Source organism: Pelodiscus sinensis, chromosome 16 (genome assembly GCF_052426305.1).
Source record: "Pelodiscus sinensis isolate ZL-2025 chromosome 16, ASM5242630v1, whole genome shotgun sequence".
NCBI lineage: Eukaryota > Metazoa > Chordata > Testudines > Trionychidae > Pelodiscus > Pelodiscus sinensis.
In genome coordinates, this window is record NC_143067.1 from 10,599,109 (window position 1) to 10,618,686 (window position 19,578).

Here is a 19,578-nt window from a genome sequence, read left to right on the forward strand (position 1 = left end):
AGCGCGGGCCGCTCCCTCGAGCCAACTGCCCTGCCGGGTGAACCGCAGCCGGGAAGCGCCGCCCCGGGGCCCAAGGGCGGCTCTAGCCCGCTCGGGCGAGGTTGGCTGGGGGCTGGCGGCTCGCAGCGGGGAGGACCCTGGCGTGACCTCAGCCACACAGGTACGGGGGCGCCAGCCGCGCGGAGTCGGGGCAGCCCCGGGGTCAGGTTGCACAGGTTGGAGGTGGCTTCCCTCAGAGCCCCCTTTGTCTCAGTGTCACGCTCAGGGCTCTCCTGGCCCATGCGCAGCGTATGCAGCGGCCAAGGGCGCCTGAAATGTTGGGGCACCCCCTGGTCTTTAATGTCCACCCGTCTGCCTCTGCCTAGTGTCCCTAGTCTGTGGCTCTGCTTTCTCCCAGAGGATAAACAGCCTGCCAGATTAGCAGAACAGGGAACCTGTGAAAGAGTCCTTCAGGTGGTAATGAAGCCATTTCATTGGCGTGTGCCAACCCCTGCTAGATAACGTCAGTTTCTGGATTGATTGTAAAGAAAGAGTAGTCCAGTAGCACCTTAGAGACTAACAAATATATAGTACCATGAGCTTTCCTGGGCAAAGTCCACTGCCTCAGAGGAGCGGAGTGAGTTAATCTACAGGACTTTCGTTTAAAATTTGCTTTCATTAGTGTATTGCTGAAGATTTATAAAATCCCATCTCTAAACTATCATCTTATTTAAGAATGATTAAAGGTTTAGAGAACATGACCTATGAAGCCAGGCTTCACGAACTGGGCTTGTTTAGTTTGGAAAAAAGAAGATTAAGGGGGGGACATGATAGCGGTTTTCAAATATCTAAAAGGGTGTCACAAGGAGGAAGGAGAAAATGTGTTCCTCTTGGTTTCTGAGGACAGGACAAGGAGTAATGGGCTTAAAGTGCAGCAGGGGAGGTTTAGATTGGACATTAGGAAAAAATTCCTAACTGTCAGGGTGGTCAAATATTGGAATAAATTGCCAAGGGAGGTGGTGGAATCTCCCTCTCTGGAGATATTTAAGAACAGGTTAGATAGACATCTGTCAGGGATGGTGTAGACTGAGCTTGGTCCTGCCTTGAGGGCGGAGGGGCTGGACTTGATGACCTCTTGAGGTCCCATCCAGTCCTATTATTCTATGATTCTATCTCCCCCCTCCCAGCTGCCATTGGACATAGGGGCACCCCTTTAATAGTAATGGGGAGGCCCCCTTACATCCTAAGGACATGTTTGGTTAAGCATGGAAAGAAATTGCTCCCTACTACAGTAGTTTTCTCCTATAGGAATGGTTTAGTTATGAGCTTTACTCTGCTGTCTTAATGTCATGCTGGCTTGTTTTGAGCATGTGCTGCTGCATTTGGAAATCAAAGCACAGACACTCTGTCCTTGCTGCCAAGGTAGATAGACTGAATGCTATGTACTTTTTTGGCTGTGGATCCTTCAAATGAAACAGAAATGAGGCTCTTTGTGGGTTTTAAAGGACACTTGAGACTTCTTGCAAGGTTGAAGTACTCACAGCACCTTTAGACACCATTTCCCATGTTGGGCAGGATGTTACTTGTCTGTCCTCTCACACTAGAGGTGACTTAATTACAGTGGCTATTACATAAGGTAAGATTCTACTGTTTACCTAATTGTAAAATTGAAATAATACCAGTATCATAATCTGGATCAAACAATAAAATCAACTGAGATAAAAAACAAAGCAATTGGAAATATACACCTCCCTGGTACTTAAAATGTATTTTATTAATTTAAATACTTTCTAAACAATGATTTTAAGCACTTCAGAATGCAGGGTCCTGGTCAGCATTCCCTCTAATTTTTTCCATCAATGTGCAGAATAAATGTTGTGATGTGCACTTAGGCATGTGGAGATATATACCACTGTGTGCTAGCCCAAGTGCTCAAGAAACACAGATCCTGCAATAAGCCACCAGTGTTCACCCGTATCTATATAGAGAACAGTACATTAAAATGTATAATTGGAAATTTTTGTTTCATACTGGGTGCCCCACCAGAAAGGCCTGTCTGGCTTGTACTCCACAACAATTCGCCCATTTTAAAACTTTTATTTCTAGACAACTGCTTTCTCAGTTTGATATAAGCTCATAGACGCCAACAGCCACCCCAAGCCCTTAGACAATATGTGCAGGGGGTCTGGCTTCCCGCTCTCAGAAGCAGCAGGACCTCAGGCAAAAGGGGCGGTGCTGAGGCAGCCATTCCCTGGACCGTGGGGTGCCCCTCGTAGGCCCTCAGAGCAGGCTGGAGCACGAAGCACAGGGATCTGGAGCATGTGGTGCAGAGCTCCAATGGCAATCGTAAAGGGCCTGGGGCTCTAGCCAAATCCAAATAATCACTCTTCAGTTAAAAATAAATACTTGGTATTCTGGGGCATTCATAAAAATAAGCACCATTTGATATCATAGAAGCATAGAATACTAGGACTGAAAGGGACCTCGAGAGGTCATCGAGTCCAGTCCCCTGCCCTCATGGCAGGACCAAATACTGTCTACACCATCACTGATAGACATTTATCTAACCTACTCTTAAATATCTCCAGAGATGGGGATTCCACAACCTCCCTGGGCAATTTATTCCAGTGTTTAACTACCCTGACAGTTAGGAACTTTTTCCTAATGTCCAACCTAAGCCTCCCTTGCTGCAGTTTAAGCCCATTGCTTCTTGTTCTATCCTCAGAGGCCAAGATGAACAAGTTTTCTCCCTCCTCCTTATGACACCCTTTTAGATACCTGAAAACGGCTATCATGTGCCCCCTCAGTCTTCTCTTGACATGCACTACATCAGCACGTTCTCTTGCAAGTTTTTCAGGCACCAACATACAGTACTAGGAATTTGTATTGCATAAATGTGTTTGTTTAATAGCAATTGATAAAATCAATTTCCTGCTTCAGCCATCATTTACTTTTGATGAGTGAAGTAGGAATCACTGATAGCATGAAACCTGATTGTCAGTTGTTTTCCGGGTGCGTTTTGATTTTTTGATATCACAGAGAAAGAGGAATAAAGCATATGGGTTTTTTAAGGTCAGAAGGGACCAAGCTTCAGCATAGGACCTGCTATTTCTTGGCCTAGTGGGATTCCTGGTGGGTGACTTTTTTAAATTTCAAGACGGTCCGGTGTTTTATGAAAATCCTGTGAGGTGGGAGAAGAGAGCACAAGTGGACTTCAGTGAGAGCTAAGGACTCTTAATATACAAACCATTGCTTTGGACTTGTCCTTTTCACAAAAGTACACACAGAATCAGTTTGTAATTTCTTCAAGTGGTTAAACACACGCTTTACACATTTGGCAATCTTTGATTCTAGTAGAGCACTATTAACATGGTTGTTTGTTTAGTGTGCTGTCGGCAGTGTTTGGCAGAACTAGCCCTTCCAGTTCTAAAGCTAAGAATTGGTTGTTGCCTATTTTTAATATATTCCAACAAAACACTTAGGCTATGTCTACACTGGCGGCTTTTTGCATAAGAACATCTGCCATGTGAAAGCTGTGCTTTTGTGCAAAACCACCCATGGCAGTGTGGACGTTCTCTTGCACAAGAAAGCTCTGATGGCCATTTTAGCCATAGGGCTTTCTTGTGCAAGAAATCCCTGCCAAGCGTCCACACTGCCCTCTTGCGCAAGAGCTCCTGCGCAAGAGGGCTTACACCTGTTATAAAAGAGCGTAGCTCTTGCGCAAGGAGCCCTCTCTTACCACGCCGTACTGTAAATTTACTTGCGCAAGAGCAGGCGGGCAGTGTGGACCGTCTGCAGATTCTTGCACAAGAAGCTGCGAGTGTAGACATAGCCTTAGTGATTGGTACACTATCTCATTTTGCTATAGTAGGTCAAACAATTAGGCCCCTGCAAATCCATGGATATGTTTTATATCTGCATGTATCCAGATGTGGATAGCCACAGCTAATTTTTGTGAATATCAATATATTTGTGTCAAGAACCCTGCAAATTTGCAGATCTCTGCAGATATCCATGTCCACAGATGTCACTGCAGATACCTGCCGCTCATTTTTGTGGATACAGATGCAGATACACATTTTGCATCCATGCATGTCTCTACAAACAATATCTATTAGCCTAGAAGAGAAATTACATATATATAGCTGTGCTCATTTTTAATTTTTTGTATTGTATTAGCACCTAGGAGCCCCTGTTACAGACCAGAGAGGCCCATCGTGCTAAGTGTTGTATAAAACACAGAACAAGAGACGGCAGTGTTTTTAGAATTGGTCATGAACAATGTCTTGCATACAGCAAAAACTTAAAAAACAACAAATAGTTTAGCAGCACTTTAAAGACTAACAAAACATGTTTTGTTAGTCTTTAAAGTGCTGCTAACCTATTTGTTGTTTTTTAAGTTTTTCCTGTTACAGACTAACCCCTCTGAAACTTTTGCATACAGCAGAGATCTTTCTGCAGTGAGAGAGTTGGATAAAAATGGTTTATTTGTTAGACTATGAACTCCCTGGGACTATCTTTTTTTGGTCTTTTTACAGCATGTTTGGTCATAGACTCAGAGACACTGGAACTGGAACGGACCTCGAGAGGTCACTGAGTACAGTCCTCTGCCCTCACAGCAGGATCACATACTGTCTAAAACAGGCGTGTCAAACTCGAAGCTTACTGAGGGCTGCACAAATGAAAACTGATAGTTTTCAGGGCCACCTAGGGTTCCCAGATGGTTTTTTGAGCAAAAAAACCCAAACAAACAACAACAAAAATTTAGGTGCCGGGCAGAAGGCACCAATACCGGACATCTGGCTTTTAGGTATATTTTATAATATTACAATAATTTGATGTGTAAAATTATTTGCTCATGTTAAATAATTTTAAAATTAATTTTACATAATTTTTAATTTAAATATAAATTGAAGGTACTTTTAAATTTTTTATATGACAGATAACTTGTTTTGTTGAAATTAACAAGTATAGTCCATGGTTAATCAAATAGAACAGGCTTTTGTGAAAATTTCAGATACTTTGTAAGTTTGAGATTTTGCATACAGATATAATTATTCATGCAATTGCAAAAAATGGACATTTGATATAACATTAATATACATTTTGTGATTTTATTTGGGAATGAATAAATAAAAAACAAAATATTAACAAAATAACCCCTTCCGCTCCCCCAGAGCCAGCCTCCTCAACCTAATGCTTTCCCCCTACCCCCCAGGGCCAGGCACTCCCAGCCCCCACCACCCTAATGCCCCCCCACCTAATGCCTCCCGCCTTCCCCAGAGCCAGGCTCTCCCAGCCCCTCCTCCCAACCTAATATCTGGGTCCCAGAGTCGACGTTGCCGCTTGAGGTGCTGGGGTGATGTGAACACAGCAGCCAGCTGCGAGCACCTGCTAAAGCACCCAGTGCAGAGCACCCAGCCAGCCCTGAGCGCGTGCGCAGAGTGGCCCGGCCGGGTGTGAGCAGGCACTCAGCCACATGCTCCAAGTGGCCAGCAGGCCGCACTTCATTATTTAAAAAATGTACTGGTGGGCTGCAAAATATTTTGAGCGGCTCACCAAACAGCAGTTTGACATATCTGGTCTAGACCATCCCTGATAGATGTCTGTCTAACCTGCTCTTAAATCTCTCTAGTGATGGAGATTCCACAACCTCCCTAGGCAATTATTTCAGCGTTTAACCACTCTGACAGTTAGGAACTTTTTCCTGATGTCCAACCTAAACCTCCTTCACTGCAATTTAAGCCCATCGCTTCTTGTCCTATCCTCAGAGGCCAAGGAGAACAAATTTTCTCTCTCCTCCTTGTGACACCATTTTAGATACTTGAAAATCCATGACTGGGGCTTCCAGGAACTATGACAATAACTAATAATCATAGAAAGATGTAATTTTCTCCTCAAACCCAAAAACCACATAAAAACAACCCACGTCTTGGGTACACCGGTCTACACTTGATTAGTTCCCTAATTGGCCAGCCACAATGAAGACAGAACAGAAAGTAATGGATCACTTGAGCACCCATTCAAATGGGATGGGGAGAAAAAGGTACAGTGGTGCTGTTGTAGCAGCATGTGTGGTGGTCTTTAAGGCTACTGGGCATACAGCACCCTGTGTATACTTTCTGGTTGCTATGGATTCTGTGCGGTGTATAATTTGGATTGCTTCCTCCCCCATATACCTACTACCACTGAATATTGTTCATACTCTGAAATTTCCTTTTAAACAGATGAAGTCTAGTTCTAGTGTGTAGATTCAAGAAAAGTTTTTTTCCCCTTAGACAGCTGCTATTAAAAAGCTTGTTTGAATCTTGCCCTTTGTCAAACTATTGTTTGTGCATTAGGCATGAAACAGAGATTTTTTTAAAACAAATTGTGAATATGGAATACGTTTCGGCTTAGAGTTGCCAACTGTTTAGTCACACGGACTCCAGCACTCTTTCCCCACCCCACTCACTCTGTTCCCCTCCCTCTGTCACTTGGTTTCTCCCACCCTCACTCACTTTCATCAGGCATGGACAGGGTGTTGAGATGCAGGAGTGGGCTCTGGACTTGGAGCTCTGGCCTGAGCCTGGGGCTGGAGAGGGTGCAGGATGGGGAGGGCTCAGGGCTAGGGCAGGGGATGAATGATATGGGCTCTGGCTGGGTGGTGCTTACCACAGGCAGATCCTGGTTGGCAATGCATGAGGGCTAAGGCAGGCTTCCTGCCTGCCCTGTCTCGTCGCAGCTCTCGGAAGTGGCAGGCACATCCCAGTAGTCAGTGGGAAGTACAGGAGGCACCATGTGTTGCTTTACCTGTAGGCTCCACCCCACTGCTCCCATTGGTTGTAGTTCCTGACCATTGGGAGCTGCAGAATTGGTGTTTGGGACAGCAGCAGTGTGCTGAGACCCCCATCAAGGAATCACAGGGCATTGGGGGCCAGAGCAGGTAGGGAACCTGCCTTCGCTCCCTGCACCACCAGACTTGTAGTGGCATAAAAATCTTCCAGTTGGCTTCAATAGCCTCCAGGAGATAGAGCCGGATTCTGGGAGACTCCCAGCAAACCTGAGCAGGTTGACAACCCCATTTCAACCCTAAGTCCACAACTGTATGAAATCAGCTATTTCTTATCAATTTACAGAGTGTGAGAATGATTATTCAGGTCACATGGTATTATTTCTGCTTCTTTATTGGGCAACAGAAATTTGAAAAACAGATAGTAGGAAAACAGGTTTCACGATAACCGCCAAATACTTTACATTAAAATTCTAACCTGCAGTTAAAACAGGGGTGGGCAATAATTTTTAAAAGGGGACCACTTCAGAAATTTCAGGAGTCTTCTTGTGCTTCCTCCCCTCCCTGATTGGCCTGGGGTAGAGAAGCAGGAGAAGATTTCCCCTCGTCACTTGAGAGAAACACCAGGGCTGCGTCTAGATGGCATGATTTTCCGGAAATGCTTTTAACGGAAAAGTTTTCTGTTAAAAGCATTTTCGGAACAGAGTGTCTAGATTGGCATGGATGCTTTTCTGCAAAAGCACTTTTTGCGGAAAAGCGTCCGTGCCAATCTAGACGCGCTTTTCCGCAAAAAAGCCCCAATCGCCATTTTCGCCATCAGGGCTTTTTTGCGGAAAACAAATCTGAGCTGTCTACGCTGGCCCTTTTGTGCAAAAGCTTGTGCAAAAAGGACTTTTGCCCGAACAGGAGCAGACTAGTATTTCCACAAGAAGCACTGATTTCTTACAGTAGGAAGTCAGTGCTTGTGCGGAAATTCAAGCGGCCAGTGTAGACAGCTGGCAAATTTTTCTGGAAAAGCGGCTGATTTTCCAGAAAAACTGGCCAGTCTAGACACAGCCCAGCTGTTTTAAAACAGTTGGTGGTTCCCTCTAATGCACCTAGTGGGAGGAGACTTCATGTGCTCTCTTTCCCCCCAGGTCACTCAGGGCCTAGGGGCAGGGGAGCATGCAATGTCTCCTTGGCCCCCCCCCCCCCAAGAGTGTGCAGCAGCTAGAGAGACATGCCGGCTGTTTAACAGCCGCTCTAGCTGCTCTCTAGCTCTAGCTGCTGCATGCCCCTGGCAGGGCGGGGACAGGATGCAAGAGACTTCACACGCTCCCCACCCCCAAGTCCTGATTGGCCTAGGAGCGGGGAGCATGCAAAACTCCTCCCCCCCATCAAAGACGCTTGGCGGGCCAGATCCAGCCTGTGGCAGGCTCTTTGCCCACCCTGAGTTAAAAGGTACACGAATCCGTGAGACTGCTGTGTTCCACAAACATTCTTGTGACCACACTATTTATTTATATTCAAGGAAAACAAATGAAGGGATGTGAATACTGAAAACCTTTCATTTGAACAAATGTTCACAAATATTGTGTTTGCAGCTTTATTTATCATCTGGTATTGAGATATTTTGTATTGACAAGAAAAGCTAGAGTTTTGTGGGGATGATAAAAAAATGTCCATCCTTACAAACCTAGCAGCTGTCTGATACTGAACATCTAAAATTCCTGATTTAATAAATCACAATAGTCACAACTTGTATATTTAGAACTTTATTTGCATTTGGCATAAACCCACATAAAAACATTAAAATCTATTTGGTTTTAGTATTCAGGCAGCACAAAGTTGTGTTACTGGGAATGGGGTGATATGAAAAAAAGCAGTACAAATAAAAATATTTTTCCTTGTAACCGAGCATAGATGTAGTTAAATCTATGCTTTCATCATCACCATCTGCCTGTGTTTTTTAGGCTTTACAGTTAAAGTACAATATTTGAGCATTGTCTGCTACATTCACCAATCCATACAGAGTACTACGTTGGTAAATAAGAACAGCAGAAAATATGTGCAAGAGTCAAATTATAAATAAAAATATGTAGGTATGTTTGCTAGTTAGAGCAGCTTGCCACTGAACTGCATATATGTGGAGTTATGATATGGGTCTTTGACATAAGTGCATTTGCCTCCTCTTTTCACATTAAAGTTCATCACTTTCATACAGTCCAGACTGAGCAGCCAGCCGTTCAAACTCTCCTTCTGGTGAGAAAGCTGGTTTCACATCCAGTCCTTTACTATTGAATGCCAAGTATTTGCTAAAAGTCGGTCGAACCTTCAACTGCTTGGGGGTTGGAACTGGCTTGTATGTGTGAGCTGAAACAGACCAAGAGATGCTTCACTACGGTGGATTGTTCAAGTCCCAAGAGAGCAGGCGGAGCTACAGCATGCCAGGTCAGTTAATGATTTCCTTTGTACAACTGAATAGGCCAATCATAGACAGCCTAAGCTAGTGAGTGGGCTGCATGAGTGGCCCTCCTTCATCTCAGTGGGCTGCAAGATTGTCATAACCAAGAAGGTCTCCCAGGATAGGCTAGTTTTGCTAACTGCGCTTGCACATCTAGAATTTACAGGATGTGCCGATTGAACCGCAGCAGCACTTTGATTGGATGCAGAGGGAATGTATGGCTCTCACAGTCAATGTTGTGTGCAGTCAGCACACAACTCACTTCACGGGCCCTTGCTTTACGTGCACGTCACTTTAGTAATATGGGTAGGAAAAAAACGATGTGAATAGAAAACAGCGGAATCTGGCAACCCAGCACATGGGAAACAGTAAACAAAATGTCTCACGGGCCACAGGTTACCCACCACTAGAATAGGCCCTTGAGGAAGAGCTTAACTGCAAGCCGCAGATCTCAAACAGAAGTTGGAGGGGGATCATAGTCTCTCTTCACTGTATACCAAGGGAATTGGGATAGTTAAAACCAAAAGTGCACAAAGAGTGGTGGTGATAGAATATCTGCAATTTGTAAATCCCCCATCCTCATTGTATTTGGGTGCTATGTTAAGAAGACATTTCTTTGGCTGCTTTTAGTTGTTATTTATGGGGTACTGCATGTCTGATAGTATATTTGGGAGCACATGTCCATCTAGTCCTTGCAATTTGAATGGATCCGTGCTCAAATTTGTTCTGAATGAGGGGGAAGTCCCATTCCTACCCATCACATTAGCTCAAAACACGTTCTAATTTGGCATTTATACACTTACTTGCGACATCCAGTCTGCAGTGGCATGTGGCCACTCCTGCTTCGTTGACTGCAGATACTGTGTACCAACCAGCATCTTTCTTGTTTACGTAATGGATTAGGAGGCAAATCTTTCCAGGGTTATCATAGAACAAACTGAAAGATTAAAATTTGTTTTCAGTGCATGAGGGGAAAGGAAATAAGTTGACTTGAGGAATGACTTTCACGGAGGAAGCAATAAACCATTTCTGCAGGGGATTAGAGATCAAAAGTGAATGGAAAGTGAATGCACTGGATTATACTCAACAAGTGTAACTGCTATTCTTTGATGAGTTAATTATTTGTACAATGGTAGCACCTAAAGGCCCTAAGTCAGGATCAGGGCTCTTTTGTCATCTCTGTTTGTATAGCACCCCCAACAGGCAAACATTAAAGTATTTCGGTCTTAAATCCGTGTTTGCCAGTGAGCAAGTTGTGCATTTTGGGCGTGTATATTTATAAACGAAGAGTTCAGAGGGAGCTCTCTTTCCCTTTACTCAAGTGAAAAATCTTCATAATAGTGGAAGTGACTCTCAGCCAAACCATTCAACATGTTTGCTGTTCTCTAGCTACAGACACTGCCACCTGGCAAGTGCATATGCTGTATCTTTGTTTGTATTTCATATGCTAGTTATTATTTTTTGATACACCTCTGGCCTGTTTATTAGTCACATACCTTATTCGGTCTGTATTATATTGTAGCATCTCATTGTTTCTTTTCCAGTAAATCCGCGGTGTAGGAATGGCAGAAATCTGACATTCCAGTCTGGCTGAATCCCCTTCGTAAACTTTTTTGCTCTGTGGTTTGAAGATAAAGGTTGGAGCTTTCTGATGTTCTTTTGCTAAGTTATAAAGGAGAAGAGAGAAGTTTGTAGTAGATAACTTCTGATTTTGTTTTTCAATCCCCAAAGGAATCTATCCATGGGTGCATATGCTGATGTATGGAGTCTCCTAGGGTACATCTACACAGCAGTGTTATTTTGAAATAACTGATGTTATTCCGAAATAACTTGGTCCACATCTACACAGCAGGCAATTATTTCTACATAATGTTGACCTGGAGGACTTCTTACTCCAACTCCTGTAACCCTCATTTTCTGAGGAGTAAGGGAAGTCAGAGGAAGAGTGCTTTTTCTTGGACTTCCTGCTGAGTAGACAGTGCCAAAAGCTGAAATAAGCTATTTCAACTTAAGCTTCTCTATTGACATAGCTCAAGTTGCGTAGCTTATTTTGGCTTTAGCCCTGGTGTGTAGATGTACCCCTAGAGGCCTTCTCTGGGACTCTAGGGCATAAGGATGGTAGTAGGTGCATCCTCTCTCAGGATCACAGTCCAACTTCAGTATAGAATTTGACAAGCTACATCTTAAGAATTCTTAGAGCTTGTCTACATGAAGATATTCATTAAAGTTAATATGAATTAACTAAAGGTGTGAAGTCAGCATGCATAAATTAAATGACATTAAACCCCTATCTGAACACATTAATTCAGGAGTACAGAAGCTTCATTTTCTGGAGGATAAGTTTTTTTTTTTTTTTGGCACTTTTGGTAACACCCTCCAGCATCTGCTCACACGCCCCTTACATATGACTTTGACAACAGACCCCTGCAAGTGCTGTTTGAGTTTATCTCCACATCCCGAAGTCTCCTTACCAGTGGGGCTGACAGCCTCGCCAGGACCTGAGGTAAGGCGAGGGGACCGGAAGGAGCGGGACTTCGGGCAGCAGGGGAGGGGCTGTAGTTAGGCAGCCCTGAGCGCTGGCCAGAGAGTGCAGTGAGGTGCTCCAGGAGCAGTTTAAAGGGCCTGGGGCTCCAGCTGCTGCCACTGCTACCAGCCCTTTTATATCACCAGGCCCCAGGGCAGTTGCTCCTTTTGCCCTCCTCCCACTGTCAGTGGGCCTTCTCTTTACCCTAGCATAAGCACCCATGCAGTAGGCCCCAGATAGTTCAGATAGAGAGCAAAACGCAGATCTGATTTAACTCCATGTGAGACAAACAGGTAAGGGAATTGTACCAGCTTTCACCATTACCATGTGAAAGCAAATGAAGGCCCTGTGCATGCTGAAGTTTGAATCTTGCCAGCAGAATATGCACTGGGAAGGAATTCATAAGCAAAATTCTTAAGTTTCCCAACCAAGTTACTTGTTTTCTGGTTTCTTGAAGCTAATGGTTTTATACTACTCATCCAGCAGTTTGTGATGTTAGAAGAAGATATTAGACCATGTGTTTGAATGTTACATCAGAAAAACTTTGCCCAGCAAGGGAATGTAAGAAAGTGCATTTCAGCTCTTCTTATTACTTATTTGCAAGGAAGTAGGGATAGGGTTACCCAGTGGAACCAAATAAGCTGTGATCAATTTTTGCTGAGCATAAGTCAATGGGAAAATATTAAAGTGTGACATCGGTGGAATCAGAGACAAAACTGCTTTTAGTGCACTTACAAGCCCACACAAATGAAGAAAGCAGTAATTCATGCTCATGAAAATAAGGCCACTGAGCTCAGTGCTCAGCAAGAATTTTTGCACGAGTAAAAAGAAACTAATCATGTGGATAACTTTTTTTTCTTTTCATGATTGGGGCTTAAGTGAGCCCAAAGCATCTTTGATTTCAGTAGAGCTAGGATTGCACCCAATGGGAACTTTGCTATTGCTTTAGCAGGGCTAGAATTTCACCACTTGTCTTGTCTGGAATGCACATTTGTCTTAGGAGAGGTAAAGAGATCTTTTCCTTCAACATGTTCAAATGTTATTTAATTTATAAATAACATTGAAAAGTGAGTTCTTGGTATGGATATTCATAGCTCTACGTTTTATAAAAACACAAGAATTTAGCAGTTCCCATATATGCAGCTAATGAAATAAACACCCAAGTTGGAATTTTCAAGAATTCTCAGCACTGCCTTAACCCTGCTCCCATTGAAGACAATGGGAGTTTTCACATTGATTTCAGAGGGAGCAAAATTAGGTGAATGCTGAAAAACTAGGGTTGGATTTTCCAAAGTTCTATCCCCACCACCCCCAAACCTCACATTTGCTGTAAAGAGTTTGGCATTATAGTTCTTAAACCTGGATATTATGAAGCCGAAGAGTCCAAGACTAAAAGCAGACATCTTGATAAGTTTGTAAATGTCTTTCAGACACATGGGCAAAGGCATTAGTACACTTTTGGACACACACCGTCATCTCTCTTACCAGCTACATCCAGTTGTACTGTAAAGGAGGCTTCTCCAGCACGATTGGAGGCTATACATTCATACGTCCCTGCGTCAGAGCCTCTGACTACTTCAAAAATGAGTGAGTGGAAGCCCTTTTCAGACACTATCATTTTATGAAAGTCATCTGGGTGGACCAACCTTCCATTTAAATACCATACCAGATCTGGAGCTGGTAACCCGCTGACCTGTGAAGTGGGAGGAAAAAACCCATAGCCATGAGCAAACACAGTCTTAGGATACTGTAGTTATGAATGTGGGCATCTAAAAAACATTTGTGCCCCTCCCTGCTTCAGAAATGTCCTGGGAACTTCCAACCAAGACTGGTTTTGAATTTTAAAAAGTTGGTTGATATAAAATATGAAGCTTATGGAGTAGTATGGTGGATTTGGTGACATGAACTTTATAAAACAATGGAATCTGCTCGCACAAACCAGTGTTGTTCTTAATGACTGATGAAGTCCCATTTCAACCAGTGGGGTTTGTGGTGAGTGTACATTCCCAGCAGCAAGTCTACCATTGTATCTTAAAAAGAAGGAGTCTTGTGGCCCCTTAATGATTAAACAGATTTATTTGGGCACAAGTTTTCGTGGGCAAAAACCTATTTCGTCATATGAAGTGAATTTTTGCCCACGGAAGCTTATGCCCAAATAAATCTGTTAATCTTTAAGGTGACACAGGACTCCTTGACCTCATTGTTTTTGCAGATACAGACTAACACAACTACTCCTCTGATACTTGTCACCATAGAAGGCATTTATCTTAGTCTCTGAGGGTACATCTATGCAGCAGGGCTAACGTTGAATTAAGCTACGCAACTTCAGCTATGTCAATTCTGTAGCTGAAGTCGAAATAGCTTAATTCATTTTTTGGCACTGTCTACGCAGCAGGAAGTTGAAGGAAGAATACTCTTCCTTTGACTTCCTGTACTCCTCGTGAAGTGAGGGTTACCATGCATCGGAGTAAGAAGTCCTCTAGCTCGACATTGTTTTAAAATAAAGGATTATAGTGTAGATATGCTCTTTGTTATTTTGGAATAATGTCAGTTATTCCAAAATAACGCTGCTGTGTAGACATAGCTTGAGAGGGTCTGCAATAAGGCCACATTTTGAACCAATTGTATCTATCATGAAATACAATACTATAGTAATGGAACATGCTTAACTTTATCTGTCCATGGCCCTCCAAATTACTTAGTTTCCAAGGGTATGTCTACACTAGCCCCCTAGTTCTATCTAGGGATGAAGCGCGGGATTTAAATATCCTGCGCTTCATTAGCATGTTCCCGGCAGGTCGCCATTTTAGAAATTCAGTAGCCCGAAGTAACCTGTGTCTACACACAACAGTGAAAAGGGATTCCGAATTAAAGCCCTAAATCGAATTAGCTGGTAAACCTCATTCCAGGAGGAATAACAGCTAATTCGATTTAGGGCTTTAATTCGGAATCCCGTTTCACTGCTGCATGTAGATGCGGGCAGTTACTTCGAGCTAGTCAATTTCTAAAATGGCGACCTGCCGGAAGCATGCTAATGAAGCGCAGGATATTTAAATCCCGTGCTTCATTTGCAATTTTGGTTGCCCTCATTAGCCTCCCTAGATCAAACTAGGGGGCTAGTGTAGACATACCCCAAGACAGTTAACGAGATTAAGAACTGCCTTTCATACTCAGGAGTCAGAGATTATGTCAAACTCAGGAGACAATTACTTTAAATTCCTCTACTTCTCTTGATGCCTCTTCCAGTTTTACACTTACAGAATCAGAAAAAAGTTAGGGTCGGCACACAATGTGTTTGCATTCAAAGTTGCCATCCACACAAGAGCTAACTTTCCTTATTAGGTAACAGAAGTCTAATTGTTCGAAGAATTGTGTGGAAGTACAACTCTTCTGCACATTTCACTTTATTAAGAAATTTGTTAAAACATTTTATTTTTCAAAAATAGCCTTTTCTATGAGCAGATGCCCTCTGTGCTCAATCTAGGTGACATTTCTAGCTTCAAAGAGGGCTGCAAGTGCTCGTAGGTGACAAGTTACTAGGGCCTACTTCAGGAACCTAGCATTATCTGCAGCACACTTAAGCATCTAATTACATCTCATAGAAGTCAATTAGGGCCCTATTCATCAAAGCATTAAAGCACCTACTTAAGTGCCTTCCTGAAGTATAGCCCTAACTTATGGCAGTAGTATTTAAAAAGTCTTCTTGGAGTGTGGTGATGATTCATATTTACAGAGCATACACAGCTTTGTCCATTATCTCATAATTCCTAGTGTGAGAGGGACAAAATGGCTTGTCAGTCAAATTTCATCAGGCTAATGTGAAGTTTGCCAGACACTATTTTCTCATTACTAGGCTTTACCAATGCCCGTGTTTGGAACAGATACTGTACTCTCAGAGCCAGTAATATTGGACAGGGAGCACTCCTATTCATTAGGATCTAGGGGCATGTCTACACTTGCAGCCTAATTCAAAATAGGGCTGCAAATGTAGGCATTTGAAATTGCAAATCAAGCCCGGGATCTAAATATCTTGCACTTGATTTGCACGTTCCCGGCCGAGCACCGTTTTTTTTTTTAAATTGACAAGCACAGAATAACTACCCGTGTCTACATGCGGCAATGAAACGGGCATTCAAAATAAAGCCCTAGTTCGAAATACCTGTTAAACCTCATTGCAGGAGGCATTACAGGTATTTCGAACTAGGGCTTTATTTCGAATGCCTGTTTCACTGCCGCGTGTAGATGTGGGCAGTTATTCCAGGCTTGTCAATTTAAAAAAAAAAAAAAAAAAGACGCCCTGCCTTTAACATGCAAATCAAGCCCGGGATATTTAGATCCTGGGCTTGATTTGCAATTTCGAATGCGTACATTTGCATCCCTATTTCGAATTAGGCTGCAAGTGTAGACATACCCTTGGTCTCTAAGCTACAGTGACACCTATATGTATCATATACAGGAAACCCTTGAGATGCGACCGCCCGAGTTGCGACCCCTCCGCACTTACAACCATTTTTGTATGTGCGGAAGGGGCCGAAAACCCCCAACTTATGTCCTCGGCCTGCATTTATGACAGCGCATGACACCTATCGTAAATGAGGGTTCGAGTTACGACGCCCCCGACTTGTGACACTTCCCCAGGAACCGATCACGTTGCAAGTCAGGGGCCACCTGTAGTAATTATCAACAGTTTTAATTGTCTTGAAACATTGTACGAATATCTGTCTTACTTTGAAGTCAATTCTGCAAAATCGTCCCTCTTCAACGGTCATTTTGTTTTCCGGCACTTGCAAAAAGCGTGGTTGAAAAAACTTCTCTTGGATTGAGTCATGTTCATTCCCCTCCCCTCTTGAAGATGGTCTGCTCCTACGATGTTCACATTTAAAGTTACTTACAACTACGTATATACATGATCACAGACGTGTTACCTTTGGGCACAAACTTTAAAAAAGGGGTGCTAACTATATAACACTCTTGGGTCTACAAATAATCTCTCCAAAGACAAAACAGTAGGGTGTTTTTTACCTCCAGTTTCTATATAGTGAATTATGATAGTTGATTGGCTGACTGACTAGCTCAGACTGTATTGAATAAAAGAGAGCAGCTATCCTTTTGGCATGGCCCAAAGATTCTTGCATCATATCCCATACCCACTAGTTATTCCTTATCACTACATAGCAGAGATGTATGGTCTACTTTCTAGAATCATTAGCCTATTTCTTGAAGTATGAGGGTTACCAGTTGCCTCCTGGCTTTGAAGTTATGCCAATAACTAAAGATAACTGTCTCCGGGTATGTCTACACTACCCCGCTAGTTTGAACTAGCGGGGGTAATGTAGTCATCTGCAGTTGCAAATGAAGCCCGGGATTTGAATTTCCCGGGCTTCATTTGCATGAAGCCGGCCGGCGCCATTTTTAAATGCCGGCTAGTTCGAACCCCGTGCCGCGCGGCTACACACGGCAGGGAGTAGCTAGTTCAGATTAGGAAGCCTAATCCGAACTAGCTACTCCCTGCCACGTGTAGCCGCGCGGCACGGGGTTCGAACTAGCCGGCATTTAAAAATGGCGCCGGCCGGCTTCATGCAAATGAAGCCCGGGAAATTCAAATCCCGGGCTTCATTTGCAACTGCGGATGACTACATTACCCCCGCTAGTTTGAACTAGCGGGGTAGTGTAGACATACCCTCCCTGATTATTCTACAAACTGAAGTTTAGTTAAACTTTGAGGCTCATGCTTATGAAAGGAAGTGAATGTAGCTGATTTAATAGCTCTCTCTCTCACACACACACACACAAAATTTGGATCTGAACTCACATCTCACAGAAACATTGAGAGGGGATGTCTTAACCAAAGTAGCTGGGTATCAATTCAAAGATTACCTCTCTTTTGTTGCAGGAACCTGTAGTCTTGTGTTTTCTGAATTCTGCTGCTTGGAAAAAAAAATCAATACGTTAACAATGCAGAATTTTCCAAGTGGATGAACTGAAAACACATGTGGAATAAGGGCCAATTTGCCTTTCAAATGCCAATTGCTACAAGCACTTCAGGGGTCTTTATTATAAAATACTAGTATTACCTATCCCATTGTGCCAGTAGATGTACACGTGGCCTCCTTCCTCTCTGTTACTCCCGGAGGTGGGAGGAACTGGGGCCATGCGTTCTGTTCCATCCCTGTTGCTCCGGGGATGCTGGGGCATGCATGTGTTCTTCCCCTCCCCACAGTGGGGTAGTGGTGCAGGCATGCTTGGCACACTGCTCCTCCTCCTCCCCTCCCCGTGGGGCCTGCCTCCCCCTAGAAACTTCTCAAGTCTTCTCAAATGTTTTCTGTGACAGACAGAGTGACAGACACCTCTCCTTTTATAATATAGATATAGATACAGAGACTGACATCATGAGTCCATACACTTGCTTCTTTGCATCCCAGCATCCTGCCTTGGCTAGAAACACTCACTGCTAACATTCTGGAACAGCTTTCCATCACACTCCAAAGGTGACTGATGTTTCCTTTGGCTAGAAGTCTTTTGGCAAACCTGTAACCTCTGTGAGAGGGGATTATTCCCACTGGAATATTTGAAATGGGAGCTAGGTACAGTGTGTCCTTCTGTAAAGCAGGAATAGAAGTGAAGTCACTTTGATACGGTAAGCGCAAGAGTGCTTTGTTGTGCCTGCTCTCAAATGGTGCCAGTACCCATGAACATGTGTTCAGCTGGAAAATACTTTCCTTGCTAGATCACAGCACCAGCTACACTTTCTGATTAGTCCCCTGTCAAGTTCTTAGAAAAGTACAAGTACCCAGAGCTGGCTCCCACTAGGGCTTCTTTATTTTAGGGTTCTGAGGAACAGATACAATGGTGTTTAATACCAACAACTCAGAGTATTTTCACCATCTTAGCAATGGAGCCAGTTAATTATAGAATCAGCATATATAGAAAGAAAACTCTTAGGCATTTGAATGCCCATTGCGGTCATATCCAAACACTAAGACACTTATCTTGCACAGTGCTCAGTTTGCTAGCTCAGTCCAGTGGCTCACTTACATATGCGCTTAACTTCAAGAGAATGACCAGTGCCATTAAATTTAGTAGCTTACATCTTAACTTTAAGGCTGTGCTTAAGTGTTTTACTAGATTGAGCTACAGTGGTCAGTACCGTGAAGGACTGAACCCTCCACCACACTCCTGGCCCACGGGTTACAAACCTGATAGGGGCATTTCGAGAACAATTTGAAGCAACACATACAATATCACCAAATTTGCTCTCATGACTCCACTTCCCCTGTCTGTTCTTTGTGGCGTATGCCCCAGGCTGCTGCGGAGCTAGCTGAGTTGGGACTAATAGCAATCACTTTCTTGGTCCTTTGATCGGGAAGATGGGAAACCACACTGAAACAATACTGTAACATGCATCTTTAGTGATCTCTTCTCTACAATTGTTGGGGGTGAGGGGGAGAAATTAGCTTTATTACAAACATCTCAGGATTTCTTTCCAAGTGTTTGAGTTTATGCTTTTTACTCTGCACTGGAGTCTGCAGCAGTTTTGCTAATTGAACTGCTAATCATCAGTTTTCTCTAGTGAAACTGATATTTCAGCTGATATATTGGAAGGGTGCAAAACTGTATCTGTGAAACAGCTAAAAACCCTAGCAGTTACATGTGCTTCGGGCACTGCAGTAGAATTTTTATTCTGCAGAGCTCACAGGACTGGGTGACAACTGACTCCCAAGAGTGAGACCAGTAGCCCCTGCCAGCCCTGCTCCGGGGAGCCCACTTTGCTGGGGCTCTGTAGTATAAAGTTATAATGCACAGTCTGCAGTGAAGCCTCCCTCGAAGTAGGGCCAGCAGCCCCTGCCGGTCCCACTCCTG

At 43.5% G+C, this 19,578-nt stretch overlaps 1 protein-coding gene and 1 long non-coding RNA gene across 11 annotated transcripts in view; one reads left to right on the forward strand and one right to left on the reverse strand.

Annotated features, from left to right (window-relative positions):
- Positions 1–40: 40 nt before the first annotated feature.
- Positions 41–19,578, forward strand: part of LOC142818737 (uncharacterized) — a 132,629-nt gene continuing 113,091 nt past the window's right edge. Inside the window, exon 1 of the long non-coding RNA XR_012896376.2 lies at positions 41–160. This is a non-coding gene — a long non-coding RNA (uncharacterized LOC142818737). The remainder of the gene's footprint in view (positions 161–19,578) is intronic.
- MYOT (myotilin) overlaps positions 8,504–19,578 on the reverse strand; it is a 62,296-nt gene continuing 51,221 nt past the window's right edge. For 4 of the 10 annotated variants that reach the window (XM_089769477.1, XM_006116011.5, XM_089769476.1 and 1 more), the window contains 6 exons: positions 17,596–17,642; positions 16,446–16,581; positions 13,204–13,411; positions 10,691–10,856; positions 9,998–10,131; positions 8,512–9,103 (listed from right to left, as the gene is read on the reverse strand). In XM_089769477.1, coding sequence (XP_089625603.1) covers positions 8,931–9,103; positions 9,998–10,131; positions 10,691–10,856; positions 13,204–13,411; positions 16,446–16,581; positions 17,596–17,642 — 864 coding nt within the window. In that variant the 3' untranslated portion in view covers positions 8,512–8,930. Of the gene's footprint in view, positions 9,104–9,997; positions 10,132–10,690; positions 10,857–13,203; positions 13,412–16,445; positions 16,582–17,595; positions 17,643–19,578 lie in introns of all 10 variants that reach the window. The other 6 variants (XM_089769473.1, XM_089769478.1, XM_089769472.1 and 3 more) reach the window with 2 other exon arrangements.